At 44.1% G+C, this 23,152-nt stretch overlaps 1 protein-coding gene across 1 annotated transcript in view; it reads left to right on the top strand.

The window, feature by feature from the left end:
* The first annotated feature begins 420 nt into the window (after positions 1–420).
* LOC132823124 (receptor expression-enhancing protein 2-like) overlaps positions 421–23,152 on the top strand; it is an 80,927-nt gene continuing 58,195 nt past the window's right edge. The window contains exon 1 of the mRNA XM_060836669.1: positions 421–765. Coding sequence (XP_060692652.1) covers positions 734–765 — 32 coding nt within the window. The 5' untranslated portion in view covers positions 421–733. The remainder of the gene's footprint in view (positions 766–23,152) is intronic.

Below are 23,152 nucleotides of genomic sequence, written 5' to 3' on the forward strand. Positions count from 1 at the left end.
AGACACATTTTGGGAATGGGTCTCACTGGGCGATTTGGGACATTGCACTGATATACTGATCTGAAAAGGCATGATGGATCGGCTTACACTCAATCTCTTTCAGTGTTGCAAAGAACAACGTCAAAATAAATACTGAGAAAAAGCAAACAATGCTGGAAATCACAGCAGGTCAGGCAGCAGCCATGGAGAGAGAGAGCAGAAGAGGCATCCAGGCTGGAAACGTTAGCTGGCTTTCTGTCTGACCCGCTGTGCTCTCCCACAATTGTAGTTTTCAGTACAGATTCCAGCATCTGCAGTCATGTGCAGATCAACCTTGTGGTGGTGGCGGATCTCCCTCCCTGGGCAGGTCAGATTTGTAACCTGTGGGACAACACTGCATTGAGAGACAGACAGCAGAAAGGGGGCCATGAGAGAGAGGCGTCTCTGTGCATGCAGAGCTGACAGTGACAGCAGCGAGAAAGGAAAAGCCCGGCTTTCGAAGGGAAAGCGCTGCATTTATATATTTATTTCTGTCCTGTGGAGGAAGGAGGCTGCGTCATTCCCCTTTTAAAGTCTGGTATTGCTTGAGGAGCCGGAACTCCGCCTGGCCTTGAGCTCCCTCGCTCAGTGCAGTGGGGAGAGAGGGAGGCAGGCTGTAACCAGGACTGGGGGCTTTGCTCTAACACACTGCGGCTGAGACACTGGAGCTGCCGTCAGGACACATCCCCAGCGGCTCTCAGCTCGACTCCCCGCCATGGTATCCTGGATGATCTCCCGGCTGGTGGTGTGAGTACATTTCAGCATCTTGTGCAGCAATGTGCCGGGCTCAACAAATCCTCCCTCATTTCACCATCGCCTCCTCCCGAAGGAGACAGCCGCGCTAAATGTCTGCTGCTGAACTGAATCAAAATGGTCATTTTGAATTCTGTTTTGTCCCTGAAATGCATTGCAAGGTGCAGAGTTGGCTTTGAAGGGAGTGAATACGCTGCAGTGTTTTCATTCTGGCTCCCATGAGCTGTTTTAACGGGTTGGGAGCAACGTTAATTTCCCAGCTCCCTAGCAGTCAGGTGGGGATGGCAGCACTCTCTGTGCAGAGACAGAGAGCAGGAGCTGGTCTCACTGCAGAAGTCCCTCCTGTTTCAGGGACAGCAGGGGGTTCAGAGACAGGAGCAGAGAGAGAGAGAGGACCAGACTGTGTATGGATTGCAGTAGGCAATAAGAAGGGCGTTGTAGAACAGAGAGAGACAGGGCAGGGCAGGGGAAGAACTGAAGCCCTGACAGTGCTGCGGGATAGGGCTGGGGCTACAGCAGGATACTGGCTGGTGACGGCACAGTAAAATGGTTGGGTTTTGGGGTGAGATTGGGTGGGGGGTGGGAGGGGAGGGGGAAAGGTGTCAGCAGGAGGGCAGAACCAGGATGGACAGTGACAGAAGCCGGGGTGAAGGGGAGCCTTAAGGATGAGGCTGGCACACTGAGAGGGTGGCAAAACTGAGGACTGCAGATGCTGGAGATCCGAGTCTGGATTAGAGTGGTGCTGGAAAAGCACAGCAGGTCAGGCAGCATCCGAGGAGCAGGAAAATCGACGCTGCAGGCAAAAGCCCTTCATCAGCTCTTTTTGCCCGAAACGTTGATTTTCCTGCTCCTCGGATGCTGCCTGGCCTGCTGTGCTTTATCAGCACCACTCTAATCCAGACACTGAGATAGTGGGGCAAAGGTGCAAGTTGGGCATGGATCAGGGAGCAAAGGATGCTGCGTTCCTGGCACTGCTGAGGCAGGCACAGGGGGGCAGGTGAATTGTGTTGATGGCACGAGAGAGTTAATCTGAGAGCTGGGTCAGTTCTGGACTTTTGGGAGGGGATTGAGAGACTGCTGATTCTTTCAGGAATCTCCTTTTCCTGTTACCCAGCATTCTCAGCTGGCATTGCCAAGGCCTGTTTGGTGCTATCTTCTGTGTCAGTGTGGGCTGTATAACATAAAGGACAGTGCTGTGAATCTGAATTAGATCTGGCTCTGGAGGAACGCTGCCTGAAAGTGGGTGATATCCAGCTGCCAGGCAGGATGGTGCATCTCTGGATATAGGATAACGCAGAGTGAATCCAGGCCAGACGGTAGCTCTGTCAGTCCGAGAAATGTCAGGCAGGACCGTCACTGTCATTTGGTCTTGCAACAACGTTGTGAATGCCACCAGGTATTAGATGCAGATGGTTTGGATGTTGTGTGATGTTGCTTCATAGAGTCATAGAGATGTGCAGCATGGAAACAGACCCTTCGGTCCAACCTGTCCATGCCGACCAGATATCGCAACCCAATCTAGTCCCACCTGCCAGCACCCGGCCCATATCCCTCCAAACCCTTCCTATTCATATACCCATCCAGATGCCTTTTAAATGTTGTAATTGTACCAGCCTCCACCACTTCCTAAGAATTGCAAAACTTGCACCCACACCTCCCTCCTCACTTCCCTCCAAGGCCCCAAGGGATCCTTCCATATCCGTCACAAATTCACCTGCACCTCCACACACGTCATTTACTGCATCCGCTGCACCCGATGTGGCCTCCTATACATTGGGGAGACAGGCCGTATACTTGTGGAACATTTCAGAGAACACCTCTGGGACACCCGGACCAACCAACCCAACCGCCCCGTGGCTCAACACTTCAACTCCCCCTCCCACTCTGCCAAGGACATGCAGGTTCTTGGCATCCTCCATCGCCAGACCATAGCAACACGATGCCTGGAGGAAGAGCGCCTCATCTTCCGCCTAAGAACCCTCCAACCACAAGGGATGAATGCAGATTTCTCCAGCTTCCTCATTTCCCCTCCCCCCACCTTATCTCAATCCCAACCCTCAGACTCAGCACCGCCTTCTTGACCTGCAATCTTCTTCCCGACCTCTCCGCCCCCACCCCCTCTCCAGCCTATCACCCTCACCTTAACCTCCATCCACCTATCGCATTCCCAATGCCCCTCCCCCAAGTCCCTCCTCCCTACCTTTTATCTTGGCCTGCTTGGCACACCCTCCTCATTCCTGAAGAAGGGCCTTTACCCGAAACGTCGATTCTCCTGCTCCTTGGATGCTGCCTGACCTGCTGCGCTTTTCCAGCAACACATTTTTCAGCTCCTCCACTTCCTCTGGCAGCTCATTCCATACATGTACTACCGTCTGCATAGAAAAATTGTCCCTTAGGTCTCTTTTATATCTTTCCCCTCTCACCCTAAACCTATGCCCTCTCATTCTGGACTCCCCGACCCCAGGGAAAATACTTTGTCTATTTACCCTATCCATGCCCCTCATGGTTTTATAAACCTCTGTAAGGTCACCCCTCAACCTCCTCCAGAGAAAACAGCCCCAGCCTGTTCAGCCTCTCCCTGTAGCTCAAATCTTCCAACCCTGGCAACATCCTTGTAAATCTTTTCTGAACCCTTTCAAGCTTCACAACATCCTTTCAACAGGAAGGAGACAATAATTGCATACAATATTCCAACAGCAGCCTAACCTATGTCTTGTACAGCTGCAACATTTCATGTCATGAATGCCTCCTTGGTGCATTTTAGCTTCACCTATGGAGCAGAATGACCATTTTAAAATGAAAGTTGCTGTTGGTTAAAAAGGCAGGAGGAATAAAACAGTGACTCATTAATTATATGTACTGACTTGAAACTTTGAGACATTGTATTTTGAGGATGGTTTCTAACATTATTACTTGATTGATATTTTATGGTGAAAGTTGTTTGGCAGTTAGAGTCGTTCATTGCATTTACAGAGGAAGGGAGTGGGCAGAACTGACTGTCAGAGTTCAGCAATGGGAAATGTGAGGTCCCTGACTTTGTTCAGAGGAAAGGCATATTCTCACAGATGCAATATTAGGAATTGTGGAGGAAGGGAGAGATTGGATGTTCATATAGATAAACTAAAAACAGCCAGTTTCCAAATGGAATCAAAAAGTCTAATGGCCTTTATCTCAAAGAGACAGATTTCCAAGGGATAAGCCTTGAGTGGTCTCGACCTGGTGTTAATTGTTGAACACAGGATGTATATTGACTTTGCAGGTAACATTTCACATTCTGGACACACTATGCTTTATTTGAATTCATTTGATTTTCTATGGTTTAGAAGTAATCTAATGGAAGTGTTTAAAATGATGAAGGGACTAGACAGAACAGATCCAGAACAGCTGATTTCTCCACTTGGAGAATATAGAACAGAGGCCACAATCGAAAACTCAGGAGTGAAATCAGGAAACATGTATCCACAATGAGTGTCACTGTTGATGGACCGAATGGCCTGCTTCCACACCTGTAGGGATTCTATGATGAAGAATGGTGGAAATCTGCAACTCCTGATAAAAGGCTGCAGATGGTTGAATTTGAACTGAGGTTGATGGGTTTTATTGGTGACCATGGCTTCAGTTGCCTGGTTCTCAAACTCTCCAGTTTTCTGTACTCCCTTCCTGAAGAGAAAATGAGGATTGCTGATGCTGGAGAGTCAGAGATGAAAATTGTGGCACTGGGAAAAGAAGTCAGGCACCATCCGAGGAGCAGGAGAATCGACGTTTCGGGCATAAACCCTTCATCTGGAATGAAGGGCTTATGCCTGAAACATTGACTCTCCTGCTCCTCGGATGCTGCCTGACCTGCTGTGCTTTTCCAGAGCCATTTTTTTTGACTCCTTTCATGAAGATCCTCCTCAAAGCCACCTCTTCAACCAAGCATTAGGTCACCCGGCCTAATATTTCTCTTGTGTTGCTGATTGCCATACGTTGATCTTTAAAGCCTGAGTGAAGACTGAAGATGTTTTATTATGTTTAAAATCACTATAAATACAATTCAGAAGAGTGCCAAGAGATAGGGAGCAAAGGCTGAGAAATGGAGTTGAAATGCGGACGAAACCTGATCTAATTGAATGCTGGGCCGAGGAGGTTTGAAGGCCTGAAGACTGACTCCTCGTTCTTGGTGTGAATTCAGAAGATTTTTGGGATGTTACTTAATGCTTTATAACAAAGTGCGAATTTGGAATTTTATCTTGGGATCATCCAAGTAGCAAATTGGGGAACAAATGGTGTTAGTGAGTTTTGAGAAGATTTGTAACTCAGGTTGAGGTTCTGGATGTAGGTTTGTTCATTGAGCTGGAAGGTTAGTTTCCAGACATTTCATCACCCTACTAGGTAACATCTTTAGTGAGCTTCTGGCGGACCCAAAGAAACCCAAACATATAAGGAGAAAGTAGGAATTATCAACAGTGCTTTGCCCGGAGGCCCGCAGAAGATATTACCTAGTAGGGTGATGAAATGTCTGGAAATGAATCTTCCAGCTCAGTGATCAAACCTACATCCAGAACAAATGGTGTCTTGACTCGGATGGTAGTAGTGTAAAGGGCACTTTCCTTTCAGATCAACAAAACAGGAAGCACCTGCTCAGTCTGCATCTCAGAAATAAGTCAATTAGATCAAGTGTCAGTGGGAAAACACTTTGGAGGATAAGACGATGGAAAAGGGTAATGACCAGTTGGCAAAGCCAGCTTCAATAGATGGATCTGGGATGGATACATTGGAGTCAAAGGTAGGGCTGGAAAAGCAATAGCCGAACAGTCAGAGGAGATGATGTTTGAAGCACAGTCAAGATATAGACACAAAAAGGCAAACAAATCTACAGCGGGATGACAAAGGGGTAGAAATTATGATATCAGGTAGAAAATACAATGGGATGAGTATCCAAGGTCCAGAGAGGTGATGAAATGGCAAATAAGAGAATCAAAGAGGGAATATGAAAAGAGACTGGAAGCTAAGACAAAAGGGAATTGCAAAGTCTTCTACAAATAACATAAGGATGGTGAAAAGTGGAGTGTGGCCCATTAGGGGATTTACAAATGAAGGCAGAAGGCAAGGCTAACGTATTAAATGAACACTTTGCATCTGTCTTTACCAAAGAGGGTGATGTTACCCGGGCTGTGGTTTACAAAAAAAGAGAGCATTCTGTCACTAGAAGGATTTAAAATTGAAAAGGAGCAGGTTTTAAATAAGGTTGAGAGAACTGAATTAAAGTATTCAAAATCATGGAAAGAGTAAATAGGGAGAATGAGATCCTTTGGCAAGAGGGAAATCTAAGAAGATGGCACAGATTTAAAATAATTAGCAGAATCAATAGTGATATGAAGAATTTCTTCTTCACAAAGGATGTTCAGAGTTTGGATTGTCCTGCCTGAGAGTGTGCTGGAGGCAAATTCACTCAAGAGTGTTAACGGAATTCGATTGTTCTTTTTCAAATGACCATGTGCAGAGTTACAGAGAGGAGGAAATAAAGCAGGTGACATGATGTCTGGAGAGTCAGTGTGGACGCAGTGGGTCAAATGGCCCTGTTCCCTACTGTACCAGCTATGTAAAAAAGGCACAAACAGATCCATTTAAATGTGGATGTATTTGATAATGATTGGAGACAAATATTACACTGGATAGCACTCGGGGTCAACCCCTATTTAGTCATGATGGAGTTTTTGAGTTTTTTATAAATCTCAAATGTTTCCTTGTTAACATGCAGGATGTACATTGTGCAGAAATTTCAAGAGTAATGTGCCTTTTTAAAAATATGGATGTGTTTGATCAATGATATATCAATGCTTTTCTTTCCAACCTGTAGAATAGAGACATGAGCTCAGTAGTTTGTGACAGGTGAGTGACACTGTTTGATTTGAAAATTGTCAGGCATTTTATTGTGTCTGGTTGTTGGATTGAATTTCTTTTTATACCATTTTTACAGAGAGAATTCATAAGCATCTGTTGGTAAACTATTTTGACCTAGGTCCTCATTTCCTTTTGGTATTCTGTATGTCTAGAAACTGAACTGGACCAGCTTATGAACACTGGCCTCAAGTGCAAGACCAAAATAATTGCAGACATTGTAAATCAGAAACGAAAACAGAAGTTGCTGGAAAAACTCAGCAGGTCTGGCAGCATCTGCGGAGAGAAATCAGAGTTAACGTTTTGGGTCCAGTGACCCTTCCTTAGAACTGATGGTAGCTGGGGAAATGTCAGTTTATAGGGTGGGGGGAATGGTGTAAGGAATAAATGATAGAACATGGAACAGTACAGCACAGTCCAGGCCCTTCAGCCCTTGATGTTGTGCCGACCTTTTATCCTACCCTAAGATCAAACTAACCTACATACCCTTAATTTTATTATCATCCATGTCCCTATCAGAGAGTTGCTTAAATGTCCCTAATATATCTGACTACTACCATCGCTGGCAGTGAATTCCACACACCCACCACTCTCTGTGTAAAGAACCTATCTCTGACATCTCCCCTAAACCTTGCTCCAATCACTTTAAAATTATGCACCTTCGTGATACCCATTTCCGCTCTGGGGAAAAAAGTCTCTGGCTAACCACTTTCTCTGCCTCTCAACATCTTGGACACCTCTATCAAATCACCTCTCATCCTTCTTCATTCTAATAAGAAAAGCCCTAGTTTTCCCAACCTTTCTTCATAAGACATGCCCTCCAGCTCAGGCAGCATCCTGGTAAGTCTCCTCTGCACTCTCTCTAAAGCTTCACATCCTTCCTATAATGAGGCGACTAGAGTTGGACACAATATTCCAAGTGTGGTCTCACCAGGGCTTTATAGAGTTCCAGCATAACCTTGCGGCTCTTAAACTCAATCCCCTGCTTGGGTGGTAACTTTGAGGGGCCTATAGATCCCTCTGTTCCTTCACACTGCCAAGAATCCTGCCTTAAACCCTGTATTCTGCATTCAAATTTGACCTTCCAAAGTGAATTCACACTTTTCCAGGTTGAATTCCATTTGCCGCTTCTCAGCCCAGCTCTACATCCTGTCAATGTCCCATTGCAACCTACACACTAACTACCACTCCACCAACCTTTGTGTCATCAGCAAACTCACTAACCCACCCTTCCAACTCCTTATCCAAGTCAGTTATAAAAATCACAAAGAGCAGAGGTTCCAGAACAGATCACTGCGGAACACACTGGTCATTGAGCTCCAGGCTGAATACTTTCCATCAACTTCCACCCTCTGGCTTCTATGGACCAGCCAGTTCTGTATCCAGACAGGCAGATTTCCCTGTATCCCATGACTCCTTACTTTCTAAATGAGTCTACCATGGGGAATCTTATCAAATGCCTTGTTAAAATCCCTATATACCACGTCCACTGCTCTACCTTCATCAATGTTTTGTTACATCCCCAACAAATTCAGTAAGGCTTGTGAAGCATGACCCGCCCCTCACGATGTTGTGATGACTATCTCTAATCAAACTATGCTTTTCCAAGTAATCATAAATCTTGTCTGCCAGAATCCTTTCCAATAATTTGCCCACTATTGACTGACTGGTCTGTAATTCCCAGGATTATTCCTATTCCCTTTCTTGAACAAAGGAATAACAATTGCCACCCTCCAGTCATCTGGTACTACTTCCAGTGGACAGTGAGAATGCAAAGACCATCGCCAAAGACGCAGAAATCTCTTCTCTTGCTTTGTGTAGAAACCCTGGGTATATCCTGACTGGCCCAGGAGACTTATCTCATGTTTTTCAAAATTTCCAGCACATCCTCCTCCTTAACATCAACCTGTATGAGCATATCAACCTGTTTCACACTGTCCTCACAAACGACAAGGTTCCTCACACTAGTGAATACTGAAAGAAAGTATTCATTAAGCACCTCTCCTACCTCCTTCGACTCTAGGCACAAGCTCCTCCACTATCTCTGATCAGCCCTATTCTCACTCAGGCCATCCTTTTGTTCCTTATGTAAGTGTAAAATGCCTTAGGGCTTTCCTTAACCCTATCAGCTAAAGCTTTTTCGTGCCCCCTTCTAACTTTCCTAAGTCTATTCTTCAGTTCCTTCCTGGTTACCTTATAAACCCTCTCAAGCCCTGTCTGTTCCTTGCTTCCTCAACCTTAAGTAAGCTTCATTCTTCTTCTTGACTCGATGTTACACATCCCTTGTCACCCAAGGTTCCTTCACCCTACCACCGCATCCTTGTCTCAGTGGAATAAACCTATTCAGCACAATCAGCAAGTGCTCCCTAACCAACCTCCACATTTTTGTCATGCATTTCCCTGAGAATATCTGCTCCAATTTATACTCCACTGTTCCTGTCTAATAGCATTGTAATTCCCCCTCCCCCAATTAAATATTTTCCCATACCGTCTGCTTCTATCCCTCGCCATGACTATAGTAAAGTTCAGGGAGTTGTGATCATTATCACCGAAATACACTCACACTAAACACCAAAATCAGTATGGCCTCCCCTGTAGTCTGCCTGTCTATATACGGAGTCAGGAACCTTTCCTGGACACACCTGACAAATTCTGCTCCATCCAAACTATTTGCACTAAGGAGGTTCCAATCAATATTAGAGAAGTTGAAGTCATCCGTGGCAACAACCCTGTCACTTCTGCACCTTTCCAAAATCTGCCTCCCAATCTGATCCTCTGTGTCTCTGTTGCTATTGGGGGAGAGGGGGGGGGCAGGGGTCTATAGAAAACTCCCAATAAAGTTGGGACTACTCCTTTCCTGTTTCTGACTTCAACCCACACTGTTTCAGTGGACAAATTCTGCTCGATAGCCTCCCTTCCTGCAGCTGTGATACTATCCCTTATTAGTAATGGCACTCCCCTAGCACTTTTACCTCCCCCCACATTCCTTCTGAAATATTGAAACCCCGGAACATCCAACAACCGTTCCTGCCCCTTTGGTATCTAAGTCAACATAATGGTCAAAACATCATAGTTCAAGTACTGATCCATGCTGTAAGTTCATCATCCTTATTCCTGACACTGCTTGCATTAAAATAGACATACGTTAACCCATCACACTGACTGATACTTTGCCCTATTAACTGTCCATCCTTCCTCTCAGACACACTGCATGCTGTATCTGCCTGTTCACCAGCTACCCCATCCTCTGGTCTATAGTTCCAGTTCCTATTTTCCTGCCAAACTAGTTGAAACCCTCCCAAAGGGCTCTAGCAAACCTCCCACCCAGGATATTGGTGCCCCTCCAGTTCAGGTGCAACCCCATTCTCCTTGTACAGGTCCCACCTTCCCCAGAAGGTATCCCAATGATCCACATATCTGAAGCCCTCCCTCCTACACCAGCCCTGCAGCTACATGTTCAGCTGCACTCGCTGTCCATGTTCAGCCCCACTAGCCTGTGGCACCGGTAGCAATCCTGAGATTACTACTGTTTGTCCTGCCTTTCAGCTTCCAATCTAACTCCCTCTATTTTCAGGTCGTCATTCTTTTCCCTAGCTATGCCATTGGAACCGACATGTACCACAACTTCTGGCTGCTCATTCCCTCCCCCGCCAACTTGAGAATCCTGTAGACTCAATCCAAGACATCTCTGACCCTGGCACCGAGGGCAACATACCATCTGGGAATCTTGTTTACGACCACAGAATCTCCTGTCTGTTCCTCGTACCATTGAATCTCCTCTCACTATCACTGTCCTATTCTCCTCCCTTCCCTTCTGAGCGACAGAGCCAGGCTCAGTGATAGGGATAGAGCCCAAACAGAGAGAAGAACAGTTGGACAGACAAAGGATTTGATAACGATCTGGCAGTGAAGGTGAATAGCTGGTAATAGGGACAGTTCGTGGCCAACAGTAGGCAGTGTGTAATGGCAGTCTATGTAATAACAAGGCCTGGTGTGTCAACTTGGAGGCTAGGACATGGTGGACTTCAGGACCTAAAGTTATTGAATTCAGTATTGAGTCTGGAGGGCTGCAGGGTCCCCAAGCAGGAAAATGAGGTGTTACTCTTCCAGCTTACACTGAACTTCCCTGGAGCACTGCAGCAAGCCTGAGACAGGGATGTTGGCCAGGGAACAGGGTGGGGTGTCAAAGTGGCAGGCAGCTGGAAGCTCCGGGTCATTTTTGTGGGCAGAGTATATATATTCTGCAAAGAACTCACCCAGTCTACACTTTGTTTCCCCCAATGTAGAGGAGGCCACATTGTGAGCAGTGAATGTAGTCGACTAGATTGTGGGAAGTGCAGGTAAAGTGCTGCTTCACTTGGTAGGTATGTCTGGACCCTTGGATACTGTGGATGGAGGAGAGCAAGACAGATGTTGAAACTTCCACAGTGACTCCCCCAAAGCCTGTCCACCATCTATTAGGCATAAGTCAAGAATGTAATGTCAAATTACTGGCTTATTCCACCTTCAACAGGACTCAAGAACAAAGCACCCTGCTTCATTGTCGTCCATTCCATCACTTTAATCAATTCCTCTATCAGGGGTACATATTTATTGCAGTGTGTACCAACTACAACATAGACTTTAGCAACACATTAAGATCCCTTCAATAGCAGCTTCGAGCTCCTGTGACCTAGAAAGATGAGGAGAGCAGATGAAAGCTCCAAGTAGTTTGGAATGTATTCCTGTTCCTTCACTGAAGCTTGGTCAAAATCCTGGAACTCTCTTCTGAACAGCTGTGTGGGTGTACCTATGCCCTCCTGTTGCTTTACCACCTTTTTAGGGGCAGGAAGTGCCAACACTGTTCATATCCAAAAAATGAATTTAAAAAACACTTTTTTTTTCAGTGACTAGGTGTTAAGTATGTTTCAATTCAGTATTGTCTATGCTTAAATTATTAGCTGCAAATGCTATTGTATTCAGGAGTGTGCAAAAGACTTTCATTTCTGAGCTTGAAGTCTAATGGACTATATAACAACGTTTGACAAAGTCAAATTTAATCCTAATTTTGAATATATATTTTAAACACCGTTCTGATAATTTGAGTATGTCTTACAAAAATAATTATTAAAACTACCTGTTCAGACTAAAACTGACAGAATTGTACAGAAAAATCCTTTGGGATTATGGACTGGTTGGACTGGAGGGTCAGTTTCAGTGCTGGATGACTCCATATTGAAGAGGTTGGTAGATAAGTCATTTGTTCCCCGGTAGCTGGATCTTTTTCATAATAAAGAAGTAATTGTTATTCCAAAAGCACAATCTCACATACGGCATCCATAAGGGTGTCCTTGTTCCTTCACACAAAAAAAAGGAGTCTCCTTTATCTAAACTATGCACGTTATAAAAACACAGGGAAAAATGCTTAGGGAAAGCTGGAGATGTAATAGCTGATGGCAGCCAGAATAAGTATATTTTGCAGACCTGAAAGGATGTTCAAGTAAAATACCAAAACATTAGTTACTATGAGCACAATTGGACGGAATTAGAATTGGCCTACCTGTGGGTGGACAAAGCTAAAATACATGGAATAAACACACAAAAGGGAAAGGGCTGCCAAAGGAATGAAAATGAAGAAAACTGGGCCAGTGCAGGACCAGAATTGTGAGTGAAAATGTGGAATTTGGAAAAGAGAGACATATTGCTGAAGCCTTTAGTCTTGCATCCGTCGGTCAAAGAGCAAGAACGTCACTTTCAAGCAATCGTAATAATTTATACTGTCCAGGTCATTCTGCTACAACACGTGTTCTGTGTAACACAAATTCACTGTAACAAGATTGATGAACTGGGGACCCTGTTTCTAAAGTATGACGTTGTAAACCATGTATTGGTTACAACATGATTCCAGCCCCATTAGTTTAAGTGGTACTGCTATTATGCGATTTTCTAATAACACGAGATTGCAAGAGAACGGAGCTACTGCGTTACAGCAGAACTGACTGTACTGTGGTTATGTAAGCAGTATTTCCACCAATAGTATGCTGCCATTGGTCCAAAAATACATTCTTCCTGCCACACAGTTGAGCAAAGTCGTGTATGAATTTCCAGGCTGATGTGATGCCAGGAATGTAGGCCGTATATCACACCTATTGGCTGATTGAGCCATACAACGTGCTCCTTTGCTTGTTTGCAATATACAGAGAACAGACCATAATCAACTAGTCTACATTTTTCAATAAGATGTCTCCTGTTAGGTGTGATTCTGAGAAGAGACCGCACTCACTGAGTGTGCCAATCGCTGCACTAATGTTCAATGTAAAATAATTGGTCAAACTTGTAATGTGACTCATTAACTGCTGGTTGGAAATGACATACATTCGTACGCAGAGATCTGTTCTCTGCAAACAAAAGAGATATGTTCAAGCCTTGTGCCTTTTTGAATTACTAGGAACGTGTGCATCCCTTAGTTTTATGCTGCTTCTTCTGTGGCAATTTCTTAGCCAATCAGAGTTGACTTGCCAACTGCTGGCCTTTCCCCCTGACGTATAAATGGTTGTGACTGTTTTAAATTAGTCTTAATGAGGGCAAGACTAAAAACTCTGTCTGTCTGTCTGTCTCCCTTTTCAGCAATAGCCTAATCTGGGGAAACTACTCAGTGAAAGTATGAGATAGAGCAAAAACATATTAGTCTACTTTTGAAGTGACAGAGATTTAATGGTGAGGGGAAGAGTCAGTTTCAAATGTTGCAGCTTACAATTCTGTTCAAGTAACTACATAAAGCCTGACCTTATTCAAACTTTTGGCAGAACTTGAGAGCTTTTGAATATTTTAAAGTTACTATGAAGAGGTGGGGAGGAAATAGAGAAGTATAAGTGTAAAAAATTGCATCATAATTTTATTGTAAGTTGCTTGCTCCTTTTTCAACAGTAGAACCTAGACATTTAGACCTGGGCTGACAAGTGGCAAACTACACTCATGTGAAACAAGTGCAAGGCAATTGACTACCTCCAAGAGAAAGTCTACTGTTTCCCTTTGACATTTGATGGAATTCTCATGACTGAATTCCCAATCTCAATATCTTTGGCCAGAAATGTAACCAGACCAGGCATACAACCACAAATGGCTGCAAAACAGATGAGCTCACGGGAAACCTGTGACAAATAACACCCATCACTGTAGGTCTGGAATCACAGATAGGCCAGGCACCCCAAGCCCCTGAAATGCTTCAGGGTGCTTCATTAACCGGGTGAATGTGACTCCAAACAAGCATGACACTAAGATCCAATGGCATTCCAGTGTTGGGAGAGCAAGGAATGTTCCTGTTGTCTGGCTGATGCAGAAGGAGATGGTCGCACAATACTGTAATTATTTTACTGGATTTGTAATCCAGAGGCCTCGGTTAATGATCTGGAAATGTAAGTTCAAATCCTATCATGGCTGTTGGAGATTTCAATACAGTTAAGGCAAGAAATCTGGAATAGGAAGGGATTGTGGCTTTGAAATTAATAGGTTGTCATTAAAAACCCTTCAGGTTTACATATCTTTTTGTCAGAAAGGATATTTGATGTCCCTAAGTGGTCTGGCCAACTTGTGATTCCAGACCCACCAATGATGGGCGGAATTGTTAACTGCTGTCTGAAATGGCCTCACAAACCACTCCCCACCACCTTCTCATGGACATTAGCTGACGAGCGATCAATACAAGCCACTCCTTTTCTGTGAACGAATAAGAAAACTTTCTCAGAGTGCAAAACAAAAATCTGAATACTCATTTGCTGAATGGAATCTGGCTGGGTATAAAATGGTGCCCGGTTTCCATGACAACACTGACTACATTGCTGATGCGTGTGTGAGATTAATTGTACCACACAGTAAGACATCCTAAGCATGTTATAATTTGCTGTACATCTTCTTTAATGAGAGAAGGATTTTCCACTGCCCTGAGTTATACACTTGGGTATTGGCTCTTTCTCTAATGGTACAGAAATGCCAAATATTTCTTCTTCTAATGTTTATTTTGTTTAAAGCTTTGTTAAATAAAAATTGCAGTCATGTGATGAACAGCATGATGACACAAATCCCTCCCCCGTACATGTGAAGTTCATTATGATGTTTTAAAATGTACAAAGAGTCAATATTCTTAGCCTTTTCAAAAGCATTATTCTTTAATGAAGACACTTTCATGATGACAGACCACCTTATTCAATCTGCCATGTCTCACTGCAAAACAGTTACTTTATCTGATACTTCAATCCACAGAAAATAATAAAAAGCACCAGGAGATTTCCCCAACACTATCAACCTGTCAATACTAAAGGGAGATCACAAAACACTGGAATCGGTTACAATTTCATTTTATCAAGCAATGAGCTGCGACATTACTTACACAAACAGGCACACACACAGGTATCGTACAGTGACCTCTTTGATTGTGTGTTTTAGAGCAACAGTTAATTGTTGGTCTCACTTAATGCTGACATATGACACCAACCATCACATCATTTTTTTATTTGTACCAGTAAGGAGGCACAGGTGGAAGAACAATAAAAACCAAACTCTGGGATGTGGACCAATGGATGTAATCTGGCAGCAAAAGCTTAGAATCTGTGGCCTGAAATGTTGTAAAGGCAGACAGTCTCTCTGTTATTATGAATCTGGAGATTCTACCCCCAAAGCTGGCACCTTGTACTTGGGCACATTCCAATGACATGTCTGAGGTTCACTGAGACGTATTAATCTGATTAGATTCTTTACTGATGGATTGTTCAAAACGTGACGTGTGCATTTCAGATGGAGACGGGCTAGAGGGGCAGAGTCTTTCAGGGAGGTAAGGTCACCTTCTGGGTATGGTCCTACAAGCAGATTTTTGAAGGAAGTCAAGTGTCCTTTGGGAGAGAGAAGGTGCCCATTGGGATTATTCGAAGCAGTCCTGAATGTGCACAGGAAGTGCACCTTCATTGAAACTTTCCAAAGCAGTTGTCAAGTCATTTAAAACTCCTCATCCTTTCAGTATTGGAAAACAACATTGTCAGCAGCTTTTAAAAAAGAACTTGCTTTTCCAGTTTCCCTGAGTGTTATCATTAAAGGGTGTGCTGCAAAACTCTGAAGTTTTATTGTCACCATGAGTGTCTGTCATTTCATTCGAAAGGAATGGGAGAGCAGGAGAATTGGTGGAGGGTAAGGTTTTCTTTCGTGACAAAATGCAGTGCACCAAATCAGACCTTCTGCCCAGGTCTCCTTTGCACTCAGCACCCTCTGCATTCTTGCCTGAGTTCTCAAGCACAACAGGGGGTGATGTGGTGGCTCAGTGGTTAGCACTGCTACCTCACAGCGCCAGGGACCCGCGTTCGATTCCACCCTCAGGTGACTGTCTGTGTGGAGTTTGCACATTCTCCCCGTGTCTGTTCAATTTAAATCCAGGAAAGAGAAAATCTTATTAAGCTAAAGTATCAAAGGTATTGGCCCAAGGCAGGTATATGGAGAACGGACACAGATCAGCCATGATCTCATTGAATGGCAGAACAGGCACAAGGGGCTAAATGGCCTCCTCCTGTTCCTGTGAATCTCCCATGATTAATATCCTGAGGGTTACCATTGACCAGAAATTAAACTGGTATTGACACATAAACACAGCGGTTACAACAGCAGGTCAGAGGCTAGGAATCCTGCAGCGAGTAACTCACCTCCTGACTCCCCAAAGCCTGTCCACCATCTACAAGGCACAAGTCAGGGTGGCTATGATATACTCCCCACTTGCCCTGGATGGGAGCAGCTCCAACAACACTCAAGAAGCTTGATACCATCCAGGAGAAAGCAGCCTGTGTGATTGGCACCATGTCCAACACCTTCATTATTCACTCTTCACTACCAAGCACAGACGGAGCAGTGTGTACCACAGACGGAGCAGTGTGTACCACAGACAGGATGCTGAGCATGAGCTCGCAACAGACCCTCCGATAGCCACTTCCAAACCTGTGATCGCGACCACCTCAAAGGACAGGGAGAGCAGATGGAAGGGAACACCACCAGCAACATTTTCCCCGCCAAGCCACACATTATCCTGACTTGGAAATATATCACCATTCCTTCCCCATTGCTGGGTCAGAATACCCATTCTAACAGCACGGAGATTGCCACGCACTCCCTCCCCCCATTCTAACAGCACGGAGATTGCCACGCACTCCCTCCCCCCATTCTAACAGCACGGAGATTGCCACGCACTCCCTCCCCCCATTCTAACAGCACGGAGATTGCCACGCACTCCCTCCCCCCATTCTAACAGCACGGAGATTGCCACGCACTCCCTCCCCCCATTCTAACAGCGCTGTGAGTGCCCCCCCATCATGACAGCACCGCAAGTGTTCCTCCCCCCATTCTAACAGCAGTGTGTGTCTCCCCCATTCTAACAGCATTGTGAGTGTTCCCCCCCCCATTCCAACAGCGCAGCGAGTGTTCCCCCCCCATTCTAACATCTCTGTGAGTGCACCCCCCCATTCTAACAGCGCTGTGAGTGTCCCCACATTCTCCTGCTGATTTGTCCTGTTCAAGAAGGCTGCTCAGCACCGCCTCCTCCTGGACAACTACTGGTGGGCATTAAATGCTGATGTAATTGGTAGTGCCCACATCCCATGAATCAATTAAATAAATTCCAAGACTTGATGTAAATGCAACAGGTTAACCAGGGGAATCAAACCCAAACATGGAGAAGAACTGTACATTGTTCCTTTTCAGATGACAGCCTCGTTCTCTTCCAGTGTCTCAACTGAAGCAGCCTCTACCACACTCTCAGACAGCATTCCAGACCCTTGCTGCGCTATTAAGTTTCTCTCACTCTCTGAAGAAGTCTTCTGAAAGTTTTCTTTTGGACAAGGATGAAATACAATCAATCCATAGTGTGTGATGAGAGATTTAGAAGACATTTATAGGATAATAAACTCCATTGATGCAATAGCTTCGTAGATTTTGAGTCGGCTTTTAAACATCTAAGTAGATATGGCATGCTTTAATGATGTACAAAGTTGCTCAGAAATGTGTTAAACTGATTTTTTAAAAATCTACAACAAGATCCTGAACAGATAGATAACGGTTCAATGGGAAGAGAAACAAGAATATACATTTGTTATGGACCAGGCCAGACCCCCTCAAAACGTTTGCAGAAAGCAGCCCAGATCCTATCTGTGCTGGTTATTTTAAGCAGGTGTAAAGTGGATATTCCAGGAGGGATGCAACTGGTTCAAACCATGTAGTTTTAAACAAAACAGAATTTATTTCCAAGTTTACCGAATGAAACATAAACAAAAGAGAACAGAATATAAAATAACTTAACCTGTCCAAACACTGAACAGATCAACCCAACATAATGATGCTGTTCCAAATATGTGTAACAATCCCTATAAACACCCTTTCTCACAAAAGATGAAATCAAACCAGGGTCTTACAGGAGAGATGTCAGAGAGAGGGGGGTTTAGCATTGAGCTGCTTCTTTGATTCCAGCAGCTTCACAACTGACTGACTGCTTTCAGTGAACATTCTTGATGAAGGGCTTTTGCCTGAAACATCGATCTTCCTGCTCCTCAGATGCTGCATGACCTGCTGTGCTTTTTCAGCACCACTCTCATCTCGACTCTTGTCTCCAGTATCTGCAGTACCCACTTCTACCTGCTTTCAGTGAACAGCTAGAACAAACCAAACCAAACCAGAGAAAAGCTGAGCTGGCAGAACTGGCCACTCCCCTTTTGTTGTACAAGTGTGTTTGTTTTTAAACTTGGAAGCCTTCTGCCTGAGGCAGTATCTGTTAGCTCTAATCAAACTGACCCTAAAACCCTTCAAACCTTGACTTTTCGGAATCACTGATTTAATGATCTCCCGGGAAAAAAAGCCAAGGACAACATAACCTTGTTCAAGGAGCAGCTTCATCACACACTGTCAATGTTTTGTTAAAATCTAACACTGGAAGCAATAATGAGTCTTACTCTACAAGATGACATTGGAACTTTAAACGAATTGATGATGGGTATGATAGGGAAACAGGTCAAAATGATTTGCTGAGACAAACTAATAAAATGTACATAGGGAATAGAAAATTGGATTATCCCTTAATGTAAAGAAAACAAACATCATTGGCATTTGTGAATCATCTAGAAGTTGAGATCATGACAATTGGAAGAGATGCTTTTGTTTTGTATTGATCCTGGGGATGTGGGTGTTGCTGGATCTGTCAGTGAAGATCACAAGATGTGGATGGCTGAAGATGTTTTAGAAAAACAAATGTGAGGCTAAAGGGATGGTCAACCTCTTACTGTAACTAAAGCACCTTACGAGTACTCCCAGATAACTTGGTTTCATTATCACATAGATCAAAAATTATGATCAATTTATTCATTTTCCGAGTCAGGTACCCTGTTATAAAGTAATTGGCCAAATTGTGTGGTAATTGTTAAACATGGTTAAAACAGATGCTGGGTACAATTCCAAGAGCTTTAGTTTGTTATTGATTCACAATTCAACACCTGCAAAAACCACCTGGGTGGGATGCTGTTCGGAGTTTGATAGACCAAATGGCCTCTTTCTGCACTGCAGGGATTCCGTGATATTCCTGGTTCAACATAGTTCAGCAAAAATGGGAAACAGGATGTTCAACTCCGGCTGTGTGTGTGTGAGAGTGTGTTTGTGCGAGTGTGTATGTGTGTGAGAGTGAGTGTGAGAGTGTGAGTGTGTGTGTGAGTGTGAGAGTGTGAGTGTGTGTGTGTGTGTGAGAGTGTGAGTGTGTGTGTGTGTGTGTGTGTGTGAGAGAGAGAGATGCAGCGTGTGCCTGGCACAGTAGAGTTCTTCCCTCAAGCTCCATTGAGCATGAACATCTTTGGTAACTTGGCTCCTTAATAACCAAGACAATTCTTGGTGCTGTGCTTCCAAGTTAACCAAACAGGGTGAACAGTTCATGAGCTGCCATTGTCATACATGGGCTTGCGTGTTGAGTTCCACATTTAGAATGTCAGGGTGAAAGTCTGAACAGAGCCACTGGCTGAAGTCACGCTGTCTGTTACAATTCTTAATTCACACGTTGCACCCGAGCACAGAATGGAGACAACTCCACTCTTCTGCAGACCAGCTTCCCATTCCAGGGGAAAGTTGTGTGTGTTTTTTTAAGATTTGTTCATCAAAGAGAGGTGTTGCAGACTGAGCCAGCAACTGTTAAAGTGTTCGCCTCCTAGCTGCGGGTCCGGAGTGACATGAAGGGCAGACCAGATCAAGATGGCAGCTTCCTTCTCTAAAGGGCATTAGGGAATCAGATGAATTTTTAACAATTAGTAGTGGTTAGATGGTCAGCATTTGATATGGTTTTTATTCCAGATTTTATATTGAATTTGGATGCCTTGGTGTGATTTGAACCCACATCCTCAGAGATTTAGCCTGAAGTTCAATCTTATCAATCCAGTGACTTGACTGTTGGTTCCCTCAATGTGAAACTGGTTGTTTTTCTCATATTTGGGAAAACTAGACTATTTTTTCAAATAAAGATCTCCACCACCAATTCAATCCATTACCTGGTGGGCAAATTAACACGGAAATCTGATCTGTTCCTCATGTGAAATAAACCCACCACCGACTTAACAAAAAAAATCCCAATTAACAAATCAGGTGGGTAGTGTAATGAGAACATAAAACAAAAAGAGAAGGCAAAGTCAGAGGAAATAAGCAAGGGAACTTAATCAAAACCAGGTCTGTGTGAGAAATCATGCACTCTAGGCCCTGTGGGGGCTCACCTTTCTCTCTCAAAACCTCGAGAGTGCTGGAGGGGAATGCCTGTCCTTCCTGCTTGTGAATAAACCTCCATGAAGCTACCAGACCTGCTGAGTTCTTCCTGCACTCTCTGTGTTGGTTTCAGATTTCCAGCATCCACAGGATTTTGTTTGCATTCTAATTGAGAATGGACAGACATGACCCTCTGATGACAAGGGCTTTCAAGCTCATCGAGGGAGCACTGGAAACTTCCAAAGATAACCATCAGCTGCTGCAGGAAACTGTACCAAGGAAAGTGCGACAAATCATTCTAACATCCTTCAAACCTGCAGTACGCTCTGTGATTTAAAATACATAGACCCTCTCTGCTTCTGAGTGTGAACTGTTTTTTGGTGAATTGTGTGAATTGTGTTGCGTCAATTTGTGTTGGTGGCTCTTCAGTGGTTAGCACCTGCTGCCTCACAGTGCAAGGGACCTGAGCTCAATTCCATCCTCTGGTGACTGTGCAAACTCCACAGGCTTTCTCCCTGTGTCTGTGTGGGTTTCCTCCCACAGTCCAAAGATGTGCAGGTCAGATGGATTGGCTGTGCTAAATTACCCATAAGAGTCTAAGGCTGTGCGGACTTGATGGGTTGGCTGTGGGAAATGCAGGTTGTAGGGTCTGAATGGGATGCTCAGTGGAGGGCTGGTGTGGACTCGATGGGTGAAATGGCCTGCTTCCACACTGCCAGGATTTGATTTCTAGTTCATAAATAACCTGAACTGCATGGTTAGGTCAGGTCTGAGACCTAGAACAATGCAATTGGATCCATAATAACAAATCATAGGATCCAGAGATGGAGATCAGGTTCACTTTTTTAACCTTACAATTTGACATGCGCTGATAAAACTCTTCTAATGGAAAATATGTACAAATTTTCAAATTCATTGGACCGTTTCATTTACTTAATTATGTGTGCGTGCACAACAGTCCTACAGTCAGGACTGTTCCAGTCAATACACATTGCTGACTCTCGGCTTCACTAAGCCTCATTCTCACTGATCAGAGCTGACTGATGACTCAGTCTGAATTTTAACAGCCAGACGTGCATATCCCCTTTTATTTTGTAGCATTATCACATCACAATAGCCAACCGGACAGACACCAGCTCCACTGCCTTTTATAAGAAGAAAAATAATTACTGGTTATCAACATCATAGAGTCATCCAGCACATCAACAGACCCTTTGGTCCAATCAGTCCACGTCGACTAGAATCCCAAACTAAAGTAGTCCCACGTGCCTGCTCCTGGGCCCATATCCTTTCCTAATCATGTATTTACCCAAATATCTTTTAAACATTACAACTGTACCCACATCCACCACTTTCTCTGGAAGTTCATTCATTCCACACACAAACCTTTCTCTGTGTAAAAAAAGGCCTAATTTAAAAAAAATACTTTCTCCTTAAAAATGAGTCCCCTAGTCTTGAAATCTCCCACCCTGGGGAAAATCCACCCACCATTCACCCTAGCTATACCCCTCATAACTTTATAAACCTCTATAAAGTTACCTCTCAACCTCCTATGCTCCAGTGAAAAATGTCCCAGCCTATTCAGCCGCTCCTTATAACTCAAACCTTCCACACCCAGCAACATCCTGGTAATTAATTTATTCTGAACCCTGTCTAATATCCTTCCTATAACAGAGAGACCAGAAGTGGACACACACTTGCCTGCGTTTGGCCAGTATCCCTCTAAACATTTCTTATTCATGTACCTGTCCAAATACCTTTTAAATGTTGTAACTGTACTCACCACAATAAATGTGATGGCAACCCAATGAGAGAAACATGTTTTGTGCCCTAACCACATCCCCCCTTCCCTCCCCACGCTGCAAACCTCCTGCTGAGCTTTCTTTAATAACCTATAAAGTTTCAACCAGTGTCAATAACAAAGCTGCCACGGAGTATTAATGGCTGGGAGTTTGTAATTGGAAAACACACTTGAGTCATCCTGAGATGAAAACAGTGTCTTACAATCATTCCGATCATTGAAGGTCCATGACGCACTGCTGTTTAGGTTTATGGACCGGTGATCTGTAAAAGCTCCACGCATGGGTTAAGCCAATGCAGGCTGCAACAAAATACCTTGACTGTACCTCCTTGCTTGTTTTTGTTTGATAATTATATCCCATGATTGCTCAGTGTAGGGGGTTAAAATCACACAACACCAGGTTATAGTCCAACAGGTTTAATTGGAAGCACTAGCTTTCAGAGTGCTGCTCCTTCATCAGGAGCTTGTGGAGTACACAATTGTAAGACACCAAATCAGTGTAGGGGGTAACACTGAAGTTCATGCTCCAGTTGCTAAATCCTGCTTTTGTCAGACTTGTTGATGTGGGCACCAATTCCTCAATCCATTGTTCAGACTTTTGTTATGATGGTGTCAAAGTGTTCTGTACCTTTAAGAGAGTGAAGAACTTAGAGAGGCACGCAGAGTGCTGGAGAATTTACAACATAACATGTGGTCCAGCAGCTAGAATAGCTGGTTGCCTGGATACAAAAACAAATTTGAATACAGTCAATCAGTTTAAATTATACCCCCAAAAAAAATCAAACTCCAATCAAGTTTGAATTGAGTATATTGACAATATTAAAAGCCAATGACACAATCTGATACTTTGGAGGTATAAGACCAGGGAAGATTGAACAGTTGAGAGAGAACTGCCAAACCAGGATAATAGCTGTCTTCAAGGTACCTTTATCAATCAGTGACCTGTGAAACAGAAGAAGAAAATCT

This window comes from Hemiscyllium ocellatum, chromosome 16 (genome assembly GCF_020745735.1).
Source record: "Hemiscyllium ocellatum isolate sHemOce1 chromosome 16, sHemOce1.pat.X.cur, whole genome shotgun sequence".
Taxonomy (NCBI): domain Eukaryota; kingdom Metazoa; phylum Chordata; class Chondrichthyes; order Orectolobiformes; family Hemiscylliidae; genus Hemiscyllium; species Hemiscyllium ocellatum.